General features: G+C 39.6%; 1 protein-coding gene across 3 annotated transcripts in view; it reads left to right on the top strand.

The window, feature by feature from the left end:
- Window positions 1–18,773, top strand: part of ctnna2 (catenin (cadherin-associated protein), alpha 2) — a 281,855-nt gene that overhangs the window by 258,036 nt on the left and 5,046 nt on the right. For 2 of the 3 annotated variants that reach the window (XM_068588776.1, XM_068588778.1), the window contains 4 exons: window positions 2,146–2,297; window positions 5,473–5,586; window positions 11,668–11,849; window positions 13,237–13,342. In XM_068588776.1, coding sequence (XP_068444877.1) covers window positions 2,146–2,297; window positions 5,473–5,586; window positions 11,668–11,849; window positions 13,237–13,342 — 554 coding nt within the window. Of the gene's footprint in view, window positions 1–2,145; window positions 2,298–5,472; window positions 5,587–11,667; window positions 11,850–12,100; window positions 12,405–13,236; window positions 13,343–18,773 lie in introns of those variants that run through there. The other variant, XM_068588777.1, reaches the window with a different exon arrangement.

Genomic DNA, 18,773 nt, shown 5'->3' with positions numbered 1-18,773 from the left:
AGGCGTCAGTGCTGTGCTAGCCACTACACCACCATGCAGCCATATATATATATATATATATATATATATATATATATATATATATATATATATATATATATATATATATATATATATTACAAAGTATAATAAATATTTTGTAATATGCATTGCCTTCTTGGATCCCTTCATCATTTTAGTAAAATAAATATGTCATTGTCACATAGAAATTAAAACTGTAAACTGTAAGAACAACACATCAAAAATCTAAATGTAGGCTTTTGCAGATTTTGTGTATATCATTGCGTTTGATTGTAATATATTGTCTAAATTGAGCGGTCTTCCTGCTAAAATTGAGGTTTTTGCATCAACAACTTTGCCGTTTGTGGTGTTCGGAGCTCATTAAACACCTCAGTGGGGCACGCCATATCTACTGTGAGGTTTTTAAGCATCCATTGTACTTCCAGAACTTCTCACTTTAAATATGCTTAAGCCTAAGGGGTGAAAAAAATCCATTCCTACATGGTCACATTTAATTCCCTTCATCATTTTTCAACTAGAATGAGTGAAATTGCTCCTTACCATCAGCAACTTTGCTCATTAAGAGCTTGGAGAACATTTAAATATTTCTATTTAAAACGCCTTCCCAGCAATTCCCAAAAGCCTATTTTACGCTTCTGCAGTAAGTGGATTAAACTGAATTAAAAATGAAAAGAAAAAGGCAGAGTCTTTTTTGTAGTGCCTTTTATGTTTGGTAAAATATAGCTTATGTTTTATATCAGACAGAATAAGTATACTGAAGATACACCTTTAGTGCAAGCTCACTAATTGATTTAGTTCTCTCTGTTAGAGAGAAAGAAAGTGTTGAGAATGATAAAGTCACAGTTTGTCTTTTGCCTTGTTTTTCTTATTCCAATCCGTCTGTCCTCATTAGACCTGTCTTCTCCTCTCAGAAGAGGGCTTTCTTAAAGAGTTCAAGTATCTACTCTTCAGAAATCCTCTCCTTATGTCAACATATTTGTTGCAGACTATTCACAATTCAGCCGAAAGATCTTTTTCTAACATATCCAAGAAGCAAAGTCTCTTACTTTGTCTTTCTCCATGTAGTTTTCTATCCACAATGAGTTCTAAATATGTATATTTGTTGTTTATTCATAGAATATATATCTACAATTGTGGACTTGAAGCAAAGGCACAATTTAAGGTGGGGTTAAAGGCATTTAGTTGCTTGAAAAAGCGCCCATAAATAATACAGCATATGAAGACGGACCTTTTCTGGCTGATGACTCTCTGTCCAGGTAAACCATAGCTTTTGTTATGCTAATTTGCGACATCACAGAGTCCTTAAAAAACACATTATTAAGCTCTGCATTCAATTATTTTGACTCAAGAGGAGATTAAGCCGAAAGGTAGCCTGCTAAATATTCAAACATTCAGTCCATATTCGTGAATATTTAATAATGTATATTCACATTCAGCACAATTCATTTGAAAGCACAAAGAGCAGAAAGCTCTTCCATCAGGTCTGGCCAATTGATACTGACAACAAAACCGACCATTTTTATGGTCAATAGAGACTTTTCTTTTGTTGCTTGGCTTTTGTTTGGCTCAAAAGACTGATGAATTTGTTTCCATTCATTGTGATTTGACAGGCTGAGCTTGCAAGTAAGCATCCTTGTACGCCTTCTCACAGGTTGCACATACAAACACACACACAGAGACACAAAAACAAACACACACACTGGACACAGACACACACATCCACATAACAAATGCCAGCAAACACACAAATAGATCTGTGACAGACGGACCAATCTTCCTGGTGGGTAAAAAGAGGGGAAATAGTTCATTGACAATTTACAAAGAGCATATTGTCACATACGCAGATGTTTATGATGACACGCTTGCCTTCTGAACTGCACAAATGATCAGAGACTGACGCAGGAGGTAATCCCTGCTGCTGTAAAATTTGAGATGAAAAGATTCTGATCATGGCCTCAATTTAAAAAAAAATACAAAAGAATAACCGTGCTTTCACCATGCCATGTTGTTCTTTTTTTTTAATCGATAAGCTTGCACCCACTGAAAGATTATTAACATGTGATACACCTGACTCTCATATCTCTCTTTTCTTCTCCTACCTCACTTCCCTTTTTCTCCCTGCAGTCATGCCCCGTTTTGCTGAACAAGTGGAGGTTGCTATCGAAGCACTGAGTACGAACCCCCCACAGGCCTTTGAGGAGAATGAGTTCATTGATGCGTCCCGTTTGGTCTACGACGGCGTCCGTGACATCAGGAAAGCCGTCCTTATGATAAGGGTATGTTCCTCACCTCCTATAAAAGTAAAATACACTGAAATGGTTTAAAGGTCGGTAAGCGAGTCTGTGTTAAGCATATTTGCTTTAAATGTATGATCTACTTTGCAATCTACAATCATTTCAGTCCACATATTACAGTTTGTTTTTCCCAAAAGTTAATCATTTCCTGACTCACAGTCAAAGTTGTCACACTCACAAGACACTTCAAGTTTGATCCTCTTTACTGTGCGTGACTTAGAGTGACAGTGAATGTGCTCTGACTAAAGTATATTTACCCCTAAGGACGAAGAGAAACATTGAGTTCTAATGTGCAATTGAATTCCTGTTTGAGATGTCACACTTGTCACATGATGTCTTTTATAAAGTTGGAACAACATTTTACAGCATGTCATTGTACAAATGCTGCATAACAACATGACACGCGCAGCTCTACTGTCTCACATACCCTGATGTTACAGTATCTGCATTTTTCACCCCAACTGGCCCTTCTCTCTTCTCCATGTAATTCATTTATTCAACTTTATGCAGGCTGGAAGGTTTCCCAGCGCAGCTCTGGAAAAAATCTAATTATGGAAAATAATTTGATGTTGGTAAATAATGTAAAACAGGCAGCTTTGAACTGCCCGGGACCAGCTGGCTTCATAATCCCATCCAAGTTCAATTACTTTCCGAGGGAACAACTTGGAAGATCCTTGCGCTCTCTGTTGTCTAACTCCATCATACAGATAGAAAATGTCGGTGCCAAGTGTAATAGTTTAGTTTGCACACATTTTAGGCGTCTGTTGTGTTTTTCTCCCACTAAAGCCGAGTAACGGCTCCTTTAGAATTTTTACAGCACAGATCTTATAAGGAGTCAAATGGATTAAGGAACCAATTCTCCACAGTGTTTAAAAATGGAGACAGTGCTTGAAAAGAGAGTAAAGTTATAATAAAAGTTCTCAAAACCCATGCCTTTATGGACCCATGAACACACACAAACAAATAAAGAGTGGAATAGTGTAATGGAGTAGCAAGTACTGGATACAGCCATACAAACCTACAGCTAGCCTCAAACAGAAAGTTCAACCTTTACTTGAAGTTCAGAAGTAAAATAGTACCGCATTAAAATAAATACGATCACAAAAACAAAGTTTGCATCCTCTGCTTTGATGGTCACAAAGTTAACATCAAATTACAATAACAAAGAATATATTGGGATCCTTTTTGTAAAAAAAAAAACATTGTGGTGGTTTTGACAGACCCCTCTGTGTCTCCACCTGGACTGCACTCAATAAAACGAATGACCGGCCTCATACAGCAGGTTAACATCTGGCTTTGTTATCCTAGATTTTGAAATCCAGTTACAGTAAAAAAAATAATTTTGTATAAAGAAGGGATGGGTTGTCAAGTGTGCTTGAATTTGACACTAGATGATGTCACTACAAAGGCAAAATATTTGTTTTAATTTAATGTATTGGGTTAGATTAGGAATAGACATAATACAGACACATAACAAGCAAAACCAAAAGGAGTGATCATTCAAATCATCAAATAAAGATACATTTTATCACAATTACTAGCTTATGTTAGTAAACCGTAATGTCATTAATCATGGTCTACTACTAGCAATCCCAGAAATCCTGCCTTATAGCCAGTATGAACACTAGTTTTGTGAAAAACATGAATTATGTCTCTGATACAATTATTCATCTTGGAGAGGCTGCATTCTTACGAGCTGTAAATATAATTACCCTCAGTGTTCTTCACAGGATAAGTGTGACTGCACTGTGAATACAGGATATGTTTTAAATGTCAGCATCATGTAGGAATCACGCCTTTACTGTACAGGTTTTGATCTCATATTCTGCTCTGCAGAAGGTAAACCATCCAACACAGGTTACCATGGCGATATAGCTCATTTGGTAGTGAGCCAGCGGCATAAGATCAACAAGCCTGTGTTGAAGTTAGCTGCTAAGCCACTCGTCTTAATTAGTGAGACATCGGAAATGCATATTCATTCTTATTTTTACACAAATTGTTCATGCTCCAAATGATTTTCACAATTATTTAGCTTGGTGATGGAAAGCTATTTATTTCATTTATTACATGACGCCTGTGATTCTGCTATTTTTTCCTTTGGAAAAATAGAAAATAATAATGAATCAAACGACTGTAATTACCTTAAAAGAATTCCATTAAGCAATTCCAATTTCCACACAGCATCAGTTAATGACACATATTCACAGACACACACAACAGACATTACTGTAAGATCATTTTGCAGAAACAAGCTGCGATCAATAAAATGATCAATACAATGATACTTAATTTCAGATGATTCCTCTTTAAAGTAATTTAGCCCAAATGTGATGTTTAATTTCTAGTTTCTTGTGCTTCGCAGTAGTGAATCTTGAAAGCAATACCCCTCCGTCCACAAACTATTACCTTATACTTAAGTTGTAGCTTGACAAACCTGTTGATGTATTGTCAAGATTTAAAGCAATCTAATCTCAAATATTTCTGCAACAGACTAGGTAACCCAAAAAATAAAATGCCTGAACTGTATCGATACAGTCACCCACTTTGATTTACTTAAATCTGTCTGTCTTTTCACATACTCATATTAAACAGCAATGTGTATGGAACGACAACTGCTGGTTTTATGCAAATTATTCCAGATAGTTATTTATGAATTTGTTAATTATCCGGTGGTCAAACACTGTCTCATCGTTACAATGTATACCTCTAAATTCACTCTTGTTGTTTAAATGACAATTTACAAGGCACTGAAAACTGCAACTGGGTTTTTCTTTCTTAAACATATATTTTTACCTTCCCACTAAATGCACTGCATAAATGTTGTACAATTTGAAAAATACCTGTAATTACACATTTATGCATTTTTAAAGAGTGTCAACCATTTGATATTTAATTTGACAGGCGAAGGAGGAAGCCTGTTATACAGATGATGAAGATCTGACTCGTTATTCCGTGACATCTTTGTCTCTCATATGTTGAGTTTGTGTTCATATGTTCATATGTTGAACATATGCGGTTACTCTGGATTCCCACACAGAGGAGCATAAAGTCAAAATTGCTCTTTTCAACTGTGAAAGGAGACGTACGATTTTCTTATTTTTTCCACGTCCTATCTCTCTGACTGTTTGCCCTGAATTTGTCTTTGTATTTCTAACAGACACCAGAGGAGCTGGAAGATGACTCTGACTTTGAACAGGAGGACTATGATACTCGCAGCAGGACTAGTGTCCAGACTGAAGATGATCAGCTTATTGCTGGACAGAGTGCTCGGGTGAGTGGATGTCTCCCCCCCACACACACCACACACATACACACTGTGCTGAAAACTTCCTGTATGTGCCTCAGTTATGCAACCTGACATGAACAGAAAAAGACAACATGTATTAAGTTTGGGTTCATCCTGGGCAAAGAGCCCAAATGCATCATATAAGTGACTGTAGTGTTATTGCTTCAGTCGTAGGCTGAGATGCAAGTTGCGCCGCATCCCACCTCAACACCCACCCCTGTTCGCTGACCATACGAGAATTGATTCAGCCAACTAGTTCCACTTACATAGCATGGAAGTCCATTAAAATTATCCTAACAAGCAGGATTATTTTAAATAAACACCATTCGGGGGTGGCAGGTGTAAAATTGAAATCACAAACAAAGAGGTAATTACCCAATTCCCTTCTGATGCCAGACAAAGGACCAAATGCAGCATAGTACTGTGCCAAGGCTTCAGTCACAATCGCTATGGTCTGGGCTTTGTTGCACATTAGCAATCTTTCACTTGGGCCCAGCTTAAAGAACATTAAGAGCGTATCAGTGCTCGCTCCCCTTCAGCAACACAGGGGCTGTTGTGGTGTGTTGCATGTTGAATGGATTGTGGATGGCAGGAGTATGACTTGGCCCAATGCCTCTCCCTATGGCTCAGGCCTGTATTATACTGCCTGAGTCTCTACACAGTCTGCACACACACGGGGGTAATGCACAAAGAAGAGGAAAATAAATACAACCAAAACAACAGTTTATGCTACTAAGTTTGTACTAGCTATAGCCCCAATGTTGAGGCCTTTTGATATTAGTTAAAAAAAATACCAGGCATCCCTCCATCCTATGGGCTAGATCAAAACACTCTACTTTATAGTGAGACCATGTAGCTCCAGCTGAACAGCAGCCACTGGTGCCACCGATACCAATTATGGGATAATAAATAATGCTCCATTATAGGGTAACCGTAGCAGAGGGGGAGAAAAATTATAAAGTCAGCAAACTGACTCAGTGTGGATGTGTTTTACACAATAATATTCAGCCAAGGTTGGTTAGCATGAGCTAACATTAGTCACTGTACACTACTGGTCATAATGGAGCAATTTATGCTGTAGCTGCAAAACCCCTGAGACTATTGAATTGCACCATATCCTTATTGATAAAATGTAATTTAAACCCAATTTCCATTTGCAGTACAATTTAGTAGTCAATAACTTTGTTTTGTTTCGTTGATTACACAATTAAATTGTTGAACTCATGAAAGTTTACCATTGTCCAATCTCCAATCCAACCATGAATAAAAGAACAAACCCATGCTTTGGAAGCACAATAGCTGGTCCAGGATGACTGTGGGGGTCCTAGGTGTGAAGTGCTTTGAGTTTGTTGTATGTATCCTCCCACTAAACCTCCTGCAGCGTAACATTGCAGAGCCATCTGAGCTTAGACGCACAAGCGTTGCCACACAAGGGAGCCTCACAGCATCAAACTGTCAACTACTTCTCCTGGCACTCAACTGTGCTCTGAGTGGGCAGCTCTTTTTGGGAACAGTTTGAAGTCGCAGCATGTCGCTTTGTCATAACTTGTTGCTGTAATACAAGTAATATAAGGTGAATTAAAAAGGGGGCTGAATGGAATGATTGTTCATGCAGCCTTGGTTATCAGGCTATGTGATTGAGCTATTGCATTACATTTATACATTTAATATACTTCAATATACATTTATACATTTGATATATTTTTTTGTGGAACATACTATACATCTGGCATACAAACAAACCGTTTCACACAGTTAATGGGTGTAGCCTGTTTTTCCTCTCATAGCCACTGTTATGCCCTCAGAGACTAAACATTTACACACGCAGGAGGCAAGCACATCCATAAAAGATGTGTTTGTCTTGACCCACTGGTGATCAGCCCAGTCGGCCTCAGCCCGTGGTGTCAGGATGAAGCTTGCTGTCCTTTCACAGTCATGCCAAGCGCACACGGGTGCTCTGTGTTTCTATTCAAACAGACAAGAGAGAAAGTGTAATCCATTTTCTCTATAGGACCTGACATGAGCACACCAAGGTTTACAGTCATGATCCCTCCAGGCCTCTCCAGTGTGCCGGTATCTCATACAGGACACAGGCGTAACATCGCCCTCTCCCTTTCTTGATCTCACTGTCTCTCTCTTGCTCAGTCTAGAAATAAATCATATCAAGACCAGGGCACTCCTAGGAGCCTTTGTTTCCAGTTCTTTGCCTTGTGTGATGCTCCACTTGTCACTTCCATTATACATACATGTAAAGCTTATTTATTAGTGAAAACATGCATAATGAGAAGGCAGAAAAACACTCAAGGGAAGGAGGACTGTACATAATGTCTCTCTCTTTTAGAACATGCAGACACAAACTCTCCTTCTTTAACACATCACGGGTAATGATACAGACACACATACGCACACCCAACATCTCTTAACACAGTGATTGGATAACACTGTTGATAGGTCATCCATAAAATTGAACTCTGAGTGTCTGGGCAGTTTATTTCAAATGAAACAAATTAAAGTCATTTCAAGAAGCTGCGCTCGGTGAAGAAACCCGGAAAGCGCTCTAATCCCTGCAGACGTAGCCGAGTCGCACAGTGTATTGGCACAGCACTCCCTCGGCCGGATTTGCCACTATGTTAAGCTCCCAAGGCCCGCTCCTTGTTGTTATCAGTAAAGTAGGGGAAGGGATTTAGGGATAAGTGAATTCTAGAGAGCAGGGGAGGAGAGCGAGGGGGGCTTCACCAAGTGCCTTCCTGCTCCCCTGACGTCCCAATTGGCTCATGTGTTTACCCCTGTGCTGCAGCTTTCTTTTGTGTTCAGAACCCCTCTCTTTCTCTCTCTCATCCTTCCGACACTCTCTCTCTCTCTCTTTTGTCACACCATGTTCATAGTGAATTTGAATACCAACCAAATCCCTCACTCTCTCCACAACCTCTCTTGATCTCTAATTTTAGAAAAGGAATTTCCAATACAAATTGTTGAGTTTCAAGAGACTTTTTGCTCCCTTTAGCTGTTTGGGGGAGAAGTTCATCTTGGTATAATACAGCTCTTATGTGCAGAAGCTGGAAAGAAAAATATTTGATTGCCCTCACAGAAATATTCACATCTAGAAGTATTCTGATTCGTAATTTAGTTTACATTCTTTATCTTACTCATTTCAATGGCATTTAGCCAAAACTATAACTATACTTCTTCCCAATGGTGTGCCAACCATTTTGACACCGGGGGCAAACTGCTTGGTGCAATTATAGAAATAAATGAATAATTGATGCCTCAACAGTTGGGTGCAGGAAAGAAAAAACAGTAAAGATATGCTAATGACCACCCTCGACTCCTGAGGTCAGAATGACATGCTTGGTGGCACAGTGCACTCATCTGTGTGGATATTGATTAGGCAGCAATTATTGTACAGCGTTGCCTACATTTTTTTTGCTACATTGAACATGAGCATGGAATCAGAAAACCATAACCCAGGGAGCTACCGGTACCCAGAACCACAAACCCAGAGCACGCCCTCCCAGCAAGTGTCAGCACTAAAATGTCTTTTTTTATTCAAGTGTATATTCATATCTCATTTTGTGCTTTCCGGTCCATGAGTGTTGCACCTCTGTGTCTATTCACGGCGAATATCACACTCTGCTGCAGTAAACCGCATCATGTTTTGTGTGGCCAGTTATGGCTGCATGCTTAAGGGCCTCTCGTGGGCGGGGTGACTCTGACTTTTGCTTCCTGTTTTACTTTATACTGCTATTGACTGCCGACTGACTCCTCACTCACTATTCTTAACCTGCCGTGGCCTTTATGAGCCCGTACTGATATTACAGTTGAGTGCATCTTCGAACTCCAGCCGCTACTCTACGACCAGAGACACAGTGGGGAAAAAACATACTGTAGAGTGTCTGTCTATGGGGAAAGAGTTCGCTCACTGTTATAATTTATGATATGTGTTTGGCTAAGAGCTTATTTAACAACGCACACAAATGAATGCATCCCTTCCACTGCTGCTCTGCAACCAGAGACTCAGTCTTTTTTACTGGGCATCCACCTCATGTTTACACGCCTATTGGCAGAAAATAGATTTGAAGCCTAAATCCTTGCTTTAAGTCACAGTTACGCTGGTAAAACAGAGCTGAGATGCACGCTGGTGCAGACATCTGAATAGAATAAAAAAGTGTCAGTGGAAAACAAGCCTGATACACAGATCGAGATGGAGGGAGGGTTAGACAGTTGGGGGTTGAATTCATTCAATCAAATATTATAGCAGTGGTCATTGCAGACACAGCTGGTGGATATCTGCACTCTACTAAGTGTCCCTTTCTAGTTCGAACTGATTTGAACTAAAAATAACTTTTAATCAACAGCATACTATAATATAGAATATAGAAAAAATAATATAAGGCAAACTCAAAGAAACAGGGGGACTATTGGTTACAATGTGTTTATAAAGTCCCATTAGTGCTCATTAACCTAAAGTCAAAACTGCGTAGTTAATTTAGGGATCTCTATGAATAGTAAATTAACTTATGGCGGTATATTTGACATGTGCGTGGGCAGACATACAGTAGTTGTTTTGTTATAGATTAGATATGCGGCGGTGTAGGGGCCCTAAGGCCACTGCCTACTGTGTGCGACCCATAATTCATAGCGACACCTGCAAAGTGAAGACAAGTTTGCTCTCCTCGAATTAGCGGTTTGTTTTAAATAGATTATTCCTCATTGTGCAGTCTAAATACATATTAACTTTGTATTTGTTTTAAATGTAAGCAGTGTTTTCTCCCCACATGCGGTATAATGTGATTCGCTGCCTCACTGTTGTTTGTGTGTCTTGGCACCAGCAGCAGAGGAAATCTATGTACACTGGGCTTGAGGGGGGCAGTTTTGCTTGTTTGTTTATGCCGTTCGGGTTTTATTCAAGCTAACCGCCATCAAAGCTTTGCACCACTCCGCTTACTCAGTGATCAGTAGGCCGAAGCTCACGGACACATCTGTTGGCCTCTGATGAGAAAGTTGTGCTTCCATGCTTCTCAATTTCTGTCTGTAATTTCTTTTTTCCCTCTTTTTCATTGCGGGCCCTCTCCTGCTTCAGCTTATTTTATTTTCAAAGAATTTCAAAAGGACAAGTCATCTATATTTTTTGTTTTCAATTTCCTCCCAACACATCTAGCAGGGGACGTGAGCAAAGTGACGCACTTTCTCGCTGAGCTCACCCCACACCCCCACACACCAGCTTTGCTGTGAGAGAGGAAATAAAGAACAGGGTAAAGGAGGACAATGGAGATTATTTCATTAAGAGAATAGCAATTATTGGAGGACAGTCAATACTGGATGAGGTTAAAAAACAATGGTGACTTGACCTTTTTTTTTTTACTATACTCGTTTTCTCTCTCCCTCTCGAGTCAATAGAATCGACCTAATAGAAACCAGGTTACTCTTCCTTCCATCTCACCTCCCTGACATAATGTTTAACAAATGTATTATTCATTCTTTAGTATAAGAAGCAAGGTAATTATACATTTAGCTCAAAAATAATACTGGGTTCTCACTAAGCCTCTGACCTTGACACAAGATTTATGCCATTTCGGACCTGCCCCCAAAGGCCACTGAAGAAAAAATGAAGTCAAAAAATGGATTTACTCTTTATGGATATAAGATGTCAAGGGGTTTGAAAAGGTCCAGTCATTAAATGTAAAGTTTATGAATTTATTTTGAAGTGTTTCAGAAGGGCAGGGATAGTCACACTCCAAACTTACTGTTCAAGTTTTGTAGGGCGGATTAAAAAGTAGACCGGACAGGAAAAATAGAACAAATGGGGCTACAGCTCTCCCCTTTATATTCTTTCTTTTATTCTCTTCCTCCTTAACTAATCCCTCTTCTTATTCTCCCCTTTCCTCATTTCCCTATCACTTGCTCTTTCCCAACCTTATCTCTTTTCTTTACCTCAATTCTTCTCCTCTGGTTTGTTCCTCATTCTGAGCAATCCCTCAAATTTATTCTGCTCAAATTTACTCCCTAACAGCCTCTTGCTCCTTCTCTAATGCTTTTGTTTCTTCCTTGCTCCCCTGTTGCCTGCAGGCTATCATGGCACAGCTTCCCCAGGAGGAGAAGGCAAAGATTGCTGAGCAGGTGGAGAGCTTCAGACAGGAGAAGTGCAAGCTGGATGCAGAAGTGGCCAAGTGGGATGACAATGGCAATGACATCATTGTGCTGGCCAAGCAGATGTGTATGATCATGATGGAGATGACGGACTTCACCAGGTAAAAAAAAAGTCATTGAACAAAGCAGAACATTTTAACCTGCAATGACAGATTTTTGACAATCTGATAACCTTATTCATATTCATTGTTGTTCATATTGCCAATTTATTAGCACAGTTTTTGGCTTAAACATCGAGCCCAAATTTAAACTTTAGAACAAAATATATGTCCTTTACTGTAACTACTAAATGCCCCATTATGTTCGTCAGCTATTTCCTGACTTTGTTTCTCTGCTGTTTGGCGCTGGGTAGGTACAGCGCGTGTCAGAGGTGTTTCACTGCAAGCAGCTGCCTGCTGTGTCTGAAAACAAGTTATTGTGTGGTGAGAGTGAACCAGAACAGAACTGTTGCACCATAAAATCAAAACTATGAGTTGAAAAGTCATGTACAGCTGAGGGTGAGTGTCACTATGAGTAACCCCATTTTTCATCATATCGGAGTAGCAAATACAAAAAGTGACAGTAAGTGTGATTCCTGAGAAACAATCTTGCCTTTGCTATGCTTAGAGCTGCAGACTGTTTCGTGAAAGTCAAAGTGACCCAGACAACCTTTGTTTTACTCAAAGGTTGTATAGTGATAGTGATGCTGTGATTAAAAGATATACTGTAATAAGATAATCTGTTTGAATTTACAATCTTGTCGCTTATGTTTACCAAAAGCCAGCAGCTTTCCTCTCAATCTCCCCCATCTGGGCTCAACATATCAGGGAAATCCCTAATGCCTGGCTGATAGTTATCTGCCTTGTGTATAGATTGGTGCACCACTCCACCATTAAATGGCATGGAACAAACCAAAAAGAAAAGAGAAACTGAGCCAGGAGTCATTAGTCATGAGTGATTATGGCTGTGGTGCTGCGACTGCACCATTATGTCTTGGCATTGACCCCAGTTACTCAGATTGGCATGAACAAACTAAGTAGGAATTTCAGCTTAGCATTGAATAAAAATAAGACATTACACACACAAACACACTTATCTAGCCACAACAACATTCCCCATGCTGGCAAATCAAGAAGAAATAAACACAGAACAAAGGCTCAGTGGTTGGCCATTATTTGCCTCTCCTGTTGTATTTCCTACTGTAACTGCTTTGAACATTCTCCTGTTTGTTTTTTTCTGTTAAATACAAAGCCTTTTTATTGATTTGAGATTCAAACCACACAGCTCTGGTGTACATCATAAGGGACTGTATTGTATACTGTACTTGCTTCAACCATTAACTGGGAAATTGTGTATTGTTGGTTTATTGTAATGTCTCAAATTCCTCCTGCCAGCCACAGCAGATGCAAGCTCAGGGGTGAGCTATCTTTAAAGGGAAGCGCGGGCAAACTTCCACAACTCCACCGACATTACCTCTGCCTTTCTTTTTCACTCCTTGAATTTTCCCAGAGGCAAAGGCCCCCTGAAGAACTCCTCAGATGTGATCAACGCAGCTAAGAAGATTGCAGAGGCAGGTTCCAGGATGGACAAATTGGCCCGTGCGGTTGCAGATCAGGTAGATTGACAACTGTGTCTGCTGCTGTCATTTTTATCTTTACACCTTCTATCAGTCTGAGACTGTCTTTGCCTGTGTCATAGTAGCTGGCGGCTGAGCAAATTTTGATTTGGAGTAAGTGTGCATGGCCATTGGAAATCTTTAATGTGGGCATTGACAAGCCCAGCTGAGCAGTGGGCTGTGTTACTGCATGAATTTGTCTCCCAATGGGGCCAACACTGAGAGAGCAAGACAGCAGAACCAAGTTTTGTCTGTAATATAATTAGCTCCCGACCGAGGTGTTGCATTCATTATCAGATGAGTACTTCTCTAAAACACGCTGACAGACCATTTTCAATATCTAATCAATCAGTGCTGTGCCGAGGGAAGACAGGAGTAAAAAGAAAGTGGTGTGCACGCTGTGTATGTGTGCATACAACAAATGAAGTGGGAGGTGTCAGAATGCAGCACTCCAGGTAATGCATAACGTTCTTTTTCATTTTGTCTGTCTCTAATAAGCAGTGAAAATAAACTTAGGCCAGGACTCACTGATTTATTAAGGCAGCATGTTGTCATTCTAATTGCAACTGCTGGTAGCTAGCAAACTTTTGGAATGATTCTTTTTGGTTTCAGTATTACACGCTGGGCCTCTTTCTTGTGCTGCTTAGCTGAGGAAATGTTGGAGTTCACGTCTAGAAATGGTTTTTTGTTACCTTGTGTTAGTGCAACAAGATTTAAACACATCATTAACAAAAAGCTCCTTATAACATCACCATATAAATTTAATAGAGAAAATGTGTCTACAAACAGCGGCTTATTCACACATCCAGCTGATACAGAGCAATGCACGGTCCAATATTCACTTACGTTTCAGCTTTGTTTGGCCACTAACTCCTGAGAAAGAAGAAACTCTCTTTGTCTGTCTGACGTTTGATGCTGGGCCATCACGTGTTTTTGTAGGAAAACAATACATTTGTAAAACTATTAATGTGAGTCGCTGAAATGCTCCATTTGATTCATTCTTGTAAAAATATTGATAATGGACGCTTGAACAGAAGAACATTTTGAAATATTGAATTTCCATCTGGAATGAATCATTTAGTTAAACATTTCTGAATGTGGACAAAGATCCGGTTTCCTGCTAGATTTCAGAGCTGAATAGATATGGTGCATACTTTTTAAGAATTAATCCTTGCTGCAGTGACGCCTTCATCACAATCTTGTAAAGGTATTATTCTCACATTCATATAGGTGACATAATTTAATTGGGTTCTGGGTTGGATCAAAACACACACAGAATACCATGATGAAGATAGTTTTTTCCTCCTACTCTGTATTTTCTCTTTATCCAGAGCTATCTTGTGACAAAATGTGACTTAATAACAATATATGGGCAATCTTTCCACTGTTAGCGCAGCGCAGAGTGGCCGTCAGTTTGAGCGGCCGTAAAGTCAGCTGAGCTTTCAACTGACCAGAAGGCATCTTTAGTCAAAGCTGGCACTGTATCCACACGTCACACTGCCCTGCTCTCCAGAGCATATTGCACCACAGTATAAATTCTTAGTCTGTGAATACATAACTATGCCTGTCATGCAGTAATAACCATCAACTGAGAGATGAAAAGTGAGAGTTTTAATCTGTATTAGTCTTGTTTATGTACACTTGCGCATGTTTCCACGTGTGAGAATATTTGTCTGAGGATCCCGGTCTCAGTGTGCGTCACTGCTTGTGTATGTTATTTTGAGAAGGATCTGGGGCAGAAATGACAAGTAAGCATGAACTTGCACTTTTGTGCGTATGTATTAGATCCTTGGCTTGTGGCTGCCAAGTGATAATCAGTGTTTAACAGGGTTTAGGTGGGAGTAAATCTGTCACATGGCGAATCACTGGCAGAGCCTGTGTCTGAATCAACAGTTGCTGTAATGAATAGAGCAGGTGGCTTGCATTTTTTAATTCTCACTTAAATGGTTCCTAGACCAGTGTTTACTGAATATTCAAAGCCTTCTGTTACACTTCCAGATACATCAGGACTGTGCTCAGGAAATAAAGATGGGCTTGAGGACATTTTCATTTCCAACATGTATTATTATAAAAGTGTTTTCATGTGAGGTATTTGGGGCTTCTGTTTGGCGTTCAGTGAATGGACTGAGTTATTAAAAGTTAAAACAGCATAAGTTTGCTTTTATGGAACATCTCATTGCCTGTCTTCTTTATGAAGAAGACAAGTATTTTGCATTCACACATTGTCGTAGGTAACCTGTGTTTGTCATGAGCGCTCTGGCTTGACAGTAAGAATAAAGGCCGCTCCACTGCTTTCCGACAGGTCCCTTAAGTAGCAAACCTTGTCGCCATGACTCCACCTCAACCCCATTGATGAACAAGTGTGAAGCAGAAGGCAATTCTGCGTGGAACGCTGGAAGGACGACGAGCTCTTTCATAGTCATTTAAGCACAGCACTTGACGTAGATAAACCCCTTGCGGCAACTCACCCCATTTCACTCCAGCAATGCCTTTTTTCTACTCTATTTCCCCCACTCCGTTTTTTTTACTCTGCTTCATTCTTTAAGTATGCGTCCGACAGACACCAGCTAGGTAGCTGAGGACAGCTGTGCAAACATTATGCACATCTATTCTGAGACAGGCTTGATTGTTGAGTGTTACCAGAATAAGAATCAGAAACACCTCATTGATCCCCGGGTGGGAATTGGTACGCTAGAGTTGCTCTTACATATTAGCATAAATGAATAGATGAAAAATAGAAGTAAAGTTCGATGTAGAATGTAAATCATGTACATAATATATATAACACAATTTATGCAGAGAATACAGGCAAATAACAAGGAATGAGAATGAGAAATACAATTTATGAAAATAATATTAATAAAGATTGATTAAATGCAGAGTATTGCACAATGGAATGATTATATGATTTGTATGAAGTTTAATCATTACTACACAAAGGAGTATTCAGAAATGATGGGGTGAAACAAGTCCAAGGGTCAGTCTATTGACTCAGAGTGTCTGACACACACGCTGTCGCCCCAAAACTTAACAGCAAACTGGCCACCACTGACTCATTTAACATCCTCAGCTTTGTGATGTTGAAGTGATGTCAGAACATAGAGACGACCCCGGCTCTTCTTGTAAAGGGCTTCAGTGTTCTTAACCCAGTCCTAATCTAGTCTATTACAGCAGCAGGACTCTGTATGAGGCATTGACTCAAAATATACTACAGTCATGTTCATTGCGATGAAGAAATATGTCACCCAGTGCAACTACTATGGCTCACTGATGTGTTTTCAGTAGTTTCTGGACAAAAATGGAGCGTGCAATAAATTATATTCAATTCTATTCAGTTTATTTTAAATAGCCCAAAATTACAAATTTGCCACGGAGTGACATCCCTGTCCCAGGACCTCATATCACATCAGGAAAAACTCCCCCCCAAAATAGAAAAAAACCTTTAACTGGGGAAAAAAGGAAAGAAACCTTCCGGGAGAGCAACAAAGTATTTCATTTAATGAATATGACAGAAACTACATGAGGCTGTGGCAACACAATACTTTGTTGGATCAATTTATTGTTGATTTTGACGGGAAGTAGATGTATGTCAAGCTAACGTTGATTTGAGTTTCCCTTTCTTGGTTAACTTTCTTACCTTGACATTTAAGACATTCTTGACAATACTTTTTGATTTGGCATTGCGTTTAAATGCTAAAATAAATACAGACAGGTTCCAGGTTTTACTTTAGTTGTAACGTCTGAACTGTCGTATTGAATGCAGAACAACAAGAGCAAAACTGCTGTCGCCTTTACTGACAGCAGTGTAACCAAGTATGACTGATGGGTAATTAAAAAGCTTCTCTGTAAAAACAAAAACTACGGTTAGCAGGAGCTGGCAGGAGAGGAGCCAGAAATGTCTTTAAAAGTCAACGTCGCAGAGTGAAAATCTTGCATCTCAAAATTGTGAGCTTTTCAGAAAAATATTTTCTCTGCTTTAATCTAATATGTGTCATGATATGTCAGTGTTCCACCGCCTCATGCCTTTCAATGCAAACTTAAGCAAGAGCAAATCAATTTTCCATGCTCTCACATCACATTGCCTGTGTTCCTATTTGTATGTTGCAACATGACAGATTGCAGTCACAGCTTCTAATGTAATGCTAATATAGCAGATTACAGATTCAAATGAAATCAAAAAGAAGGCGATGTTTGATAGATTTACATAAACAGGAACATCCGGTCACCTTTGTTATTATGTTAGTCGCTGGTGGGCCACGTGTCATTTTCAGTTCTATTTCATACATGCCATGTTATGGAATACAACAGAAGTAAAAAGGGAAAGAAATTAATTAGTGTCACTTAAACATAATGAGTGGTTTCCGTATGTACAAGAACACACAAGTAGTGCCCAGTCTTTGATGGAGATGCCAGAGACTGGATGAGTAAATAGAAAGATGTCCAGCTTTCTTGAAGTCACTGAAAGATGACAGCTTACCATCAGAGGGACTTTACTAGTCCAGCCAGCTGGAAGGCATTTTGTATAACTGTGTGTAACATGCTCTATTTGAATGTCATTTTGTCTTCATATCATCCTTCTGCTCCTCAAACAAATACTATTAGATTTGTAATGAAACGTAAATATGTATCATACAGAAAAGTGTCATAATTAAACAGAAACAGCAAACAGTCAGACATTGAAATAACATACATTTTCATTTTTTTACAATGCAAAGGTCAATTTCAACCTGATTATGAATGCAGTATCAGTGTGACTTGTGACTTGTGTTTTGACAGACTGCCACACTCAGATAGTGAGTTGCCCTCATCTCAGCACCAGAGTTCACATCATCTTCCTAAATTATCCAGCAGGACAACGTTTCATTAATCTTGGCTCCGATTATGCGGAAAAAATAAAATTTGCAATGTTGAGAGATGCACTGACTGGGGGGGAGGGGGGAAGAGAGAGAGAGAGAGAGAGAGAGAGAGAGAGAGAGAGAGAGAGAGAGAGAGAGAGAGAGAGAGAGAGAGAGAGAGAGAGAGAGAGAGAGAGAGAGAGAGCTTCAAAGTGGCAAAGTTATGAGCCATAAGCTGTATTTATATCACATGGGAATCTGTGGAAGAAATGTACTGTTAGTCATCTGCACAATACGGAACAATTGTGTCATGTCTGCATCAAACTCGCTTGGTGAAACAGCGTCTGTGTGTGTTTATGCCAGCATTGTGAAGTGCAGTTAGCAGTGATGCTAGCCAGGACTGGCAGTGCTGTTATAATGCCAAGGGAGACGCTTCCCTCTGCCTCACTGGCTGCTCCATGAGCTACTTTCTCTTCCCCAGTCTGCACTCAAGAGCACTGACTGAGAGGAGGCTGGATGCTGGTGGCAGTTTTGCTCTTATTTACTGTATTGTTCAAAGTCACGCTCTGATAATGGTCATAACTGTAAATGTAAAT

Source organism: Clinocottus analis, unplaced genomic scaffold (assembly GCF_023055335.1).
Source record: "Clinocottus analis isolate CAN_PGR_092001 unplaced genomic scaffold, fCliAna1.0.p SCAF_22, whole genome shotgun sequence".
NCBI lineage: Eukaryota > Metazoa > Chordata > Actinopteri > Perciformes > Cottidae > Clinocottus > Clinocottus analis.
The sequence above is the reverse complement of the archived record's forward strand: the minus strand, read 5'-3'. Positions and strand labels throughout refer to the sequence as shown.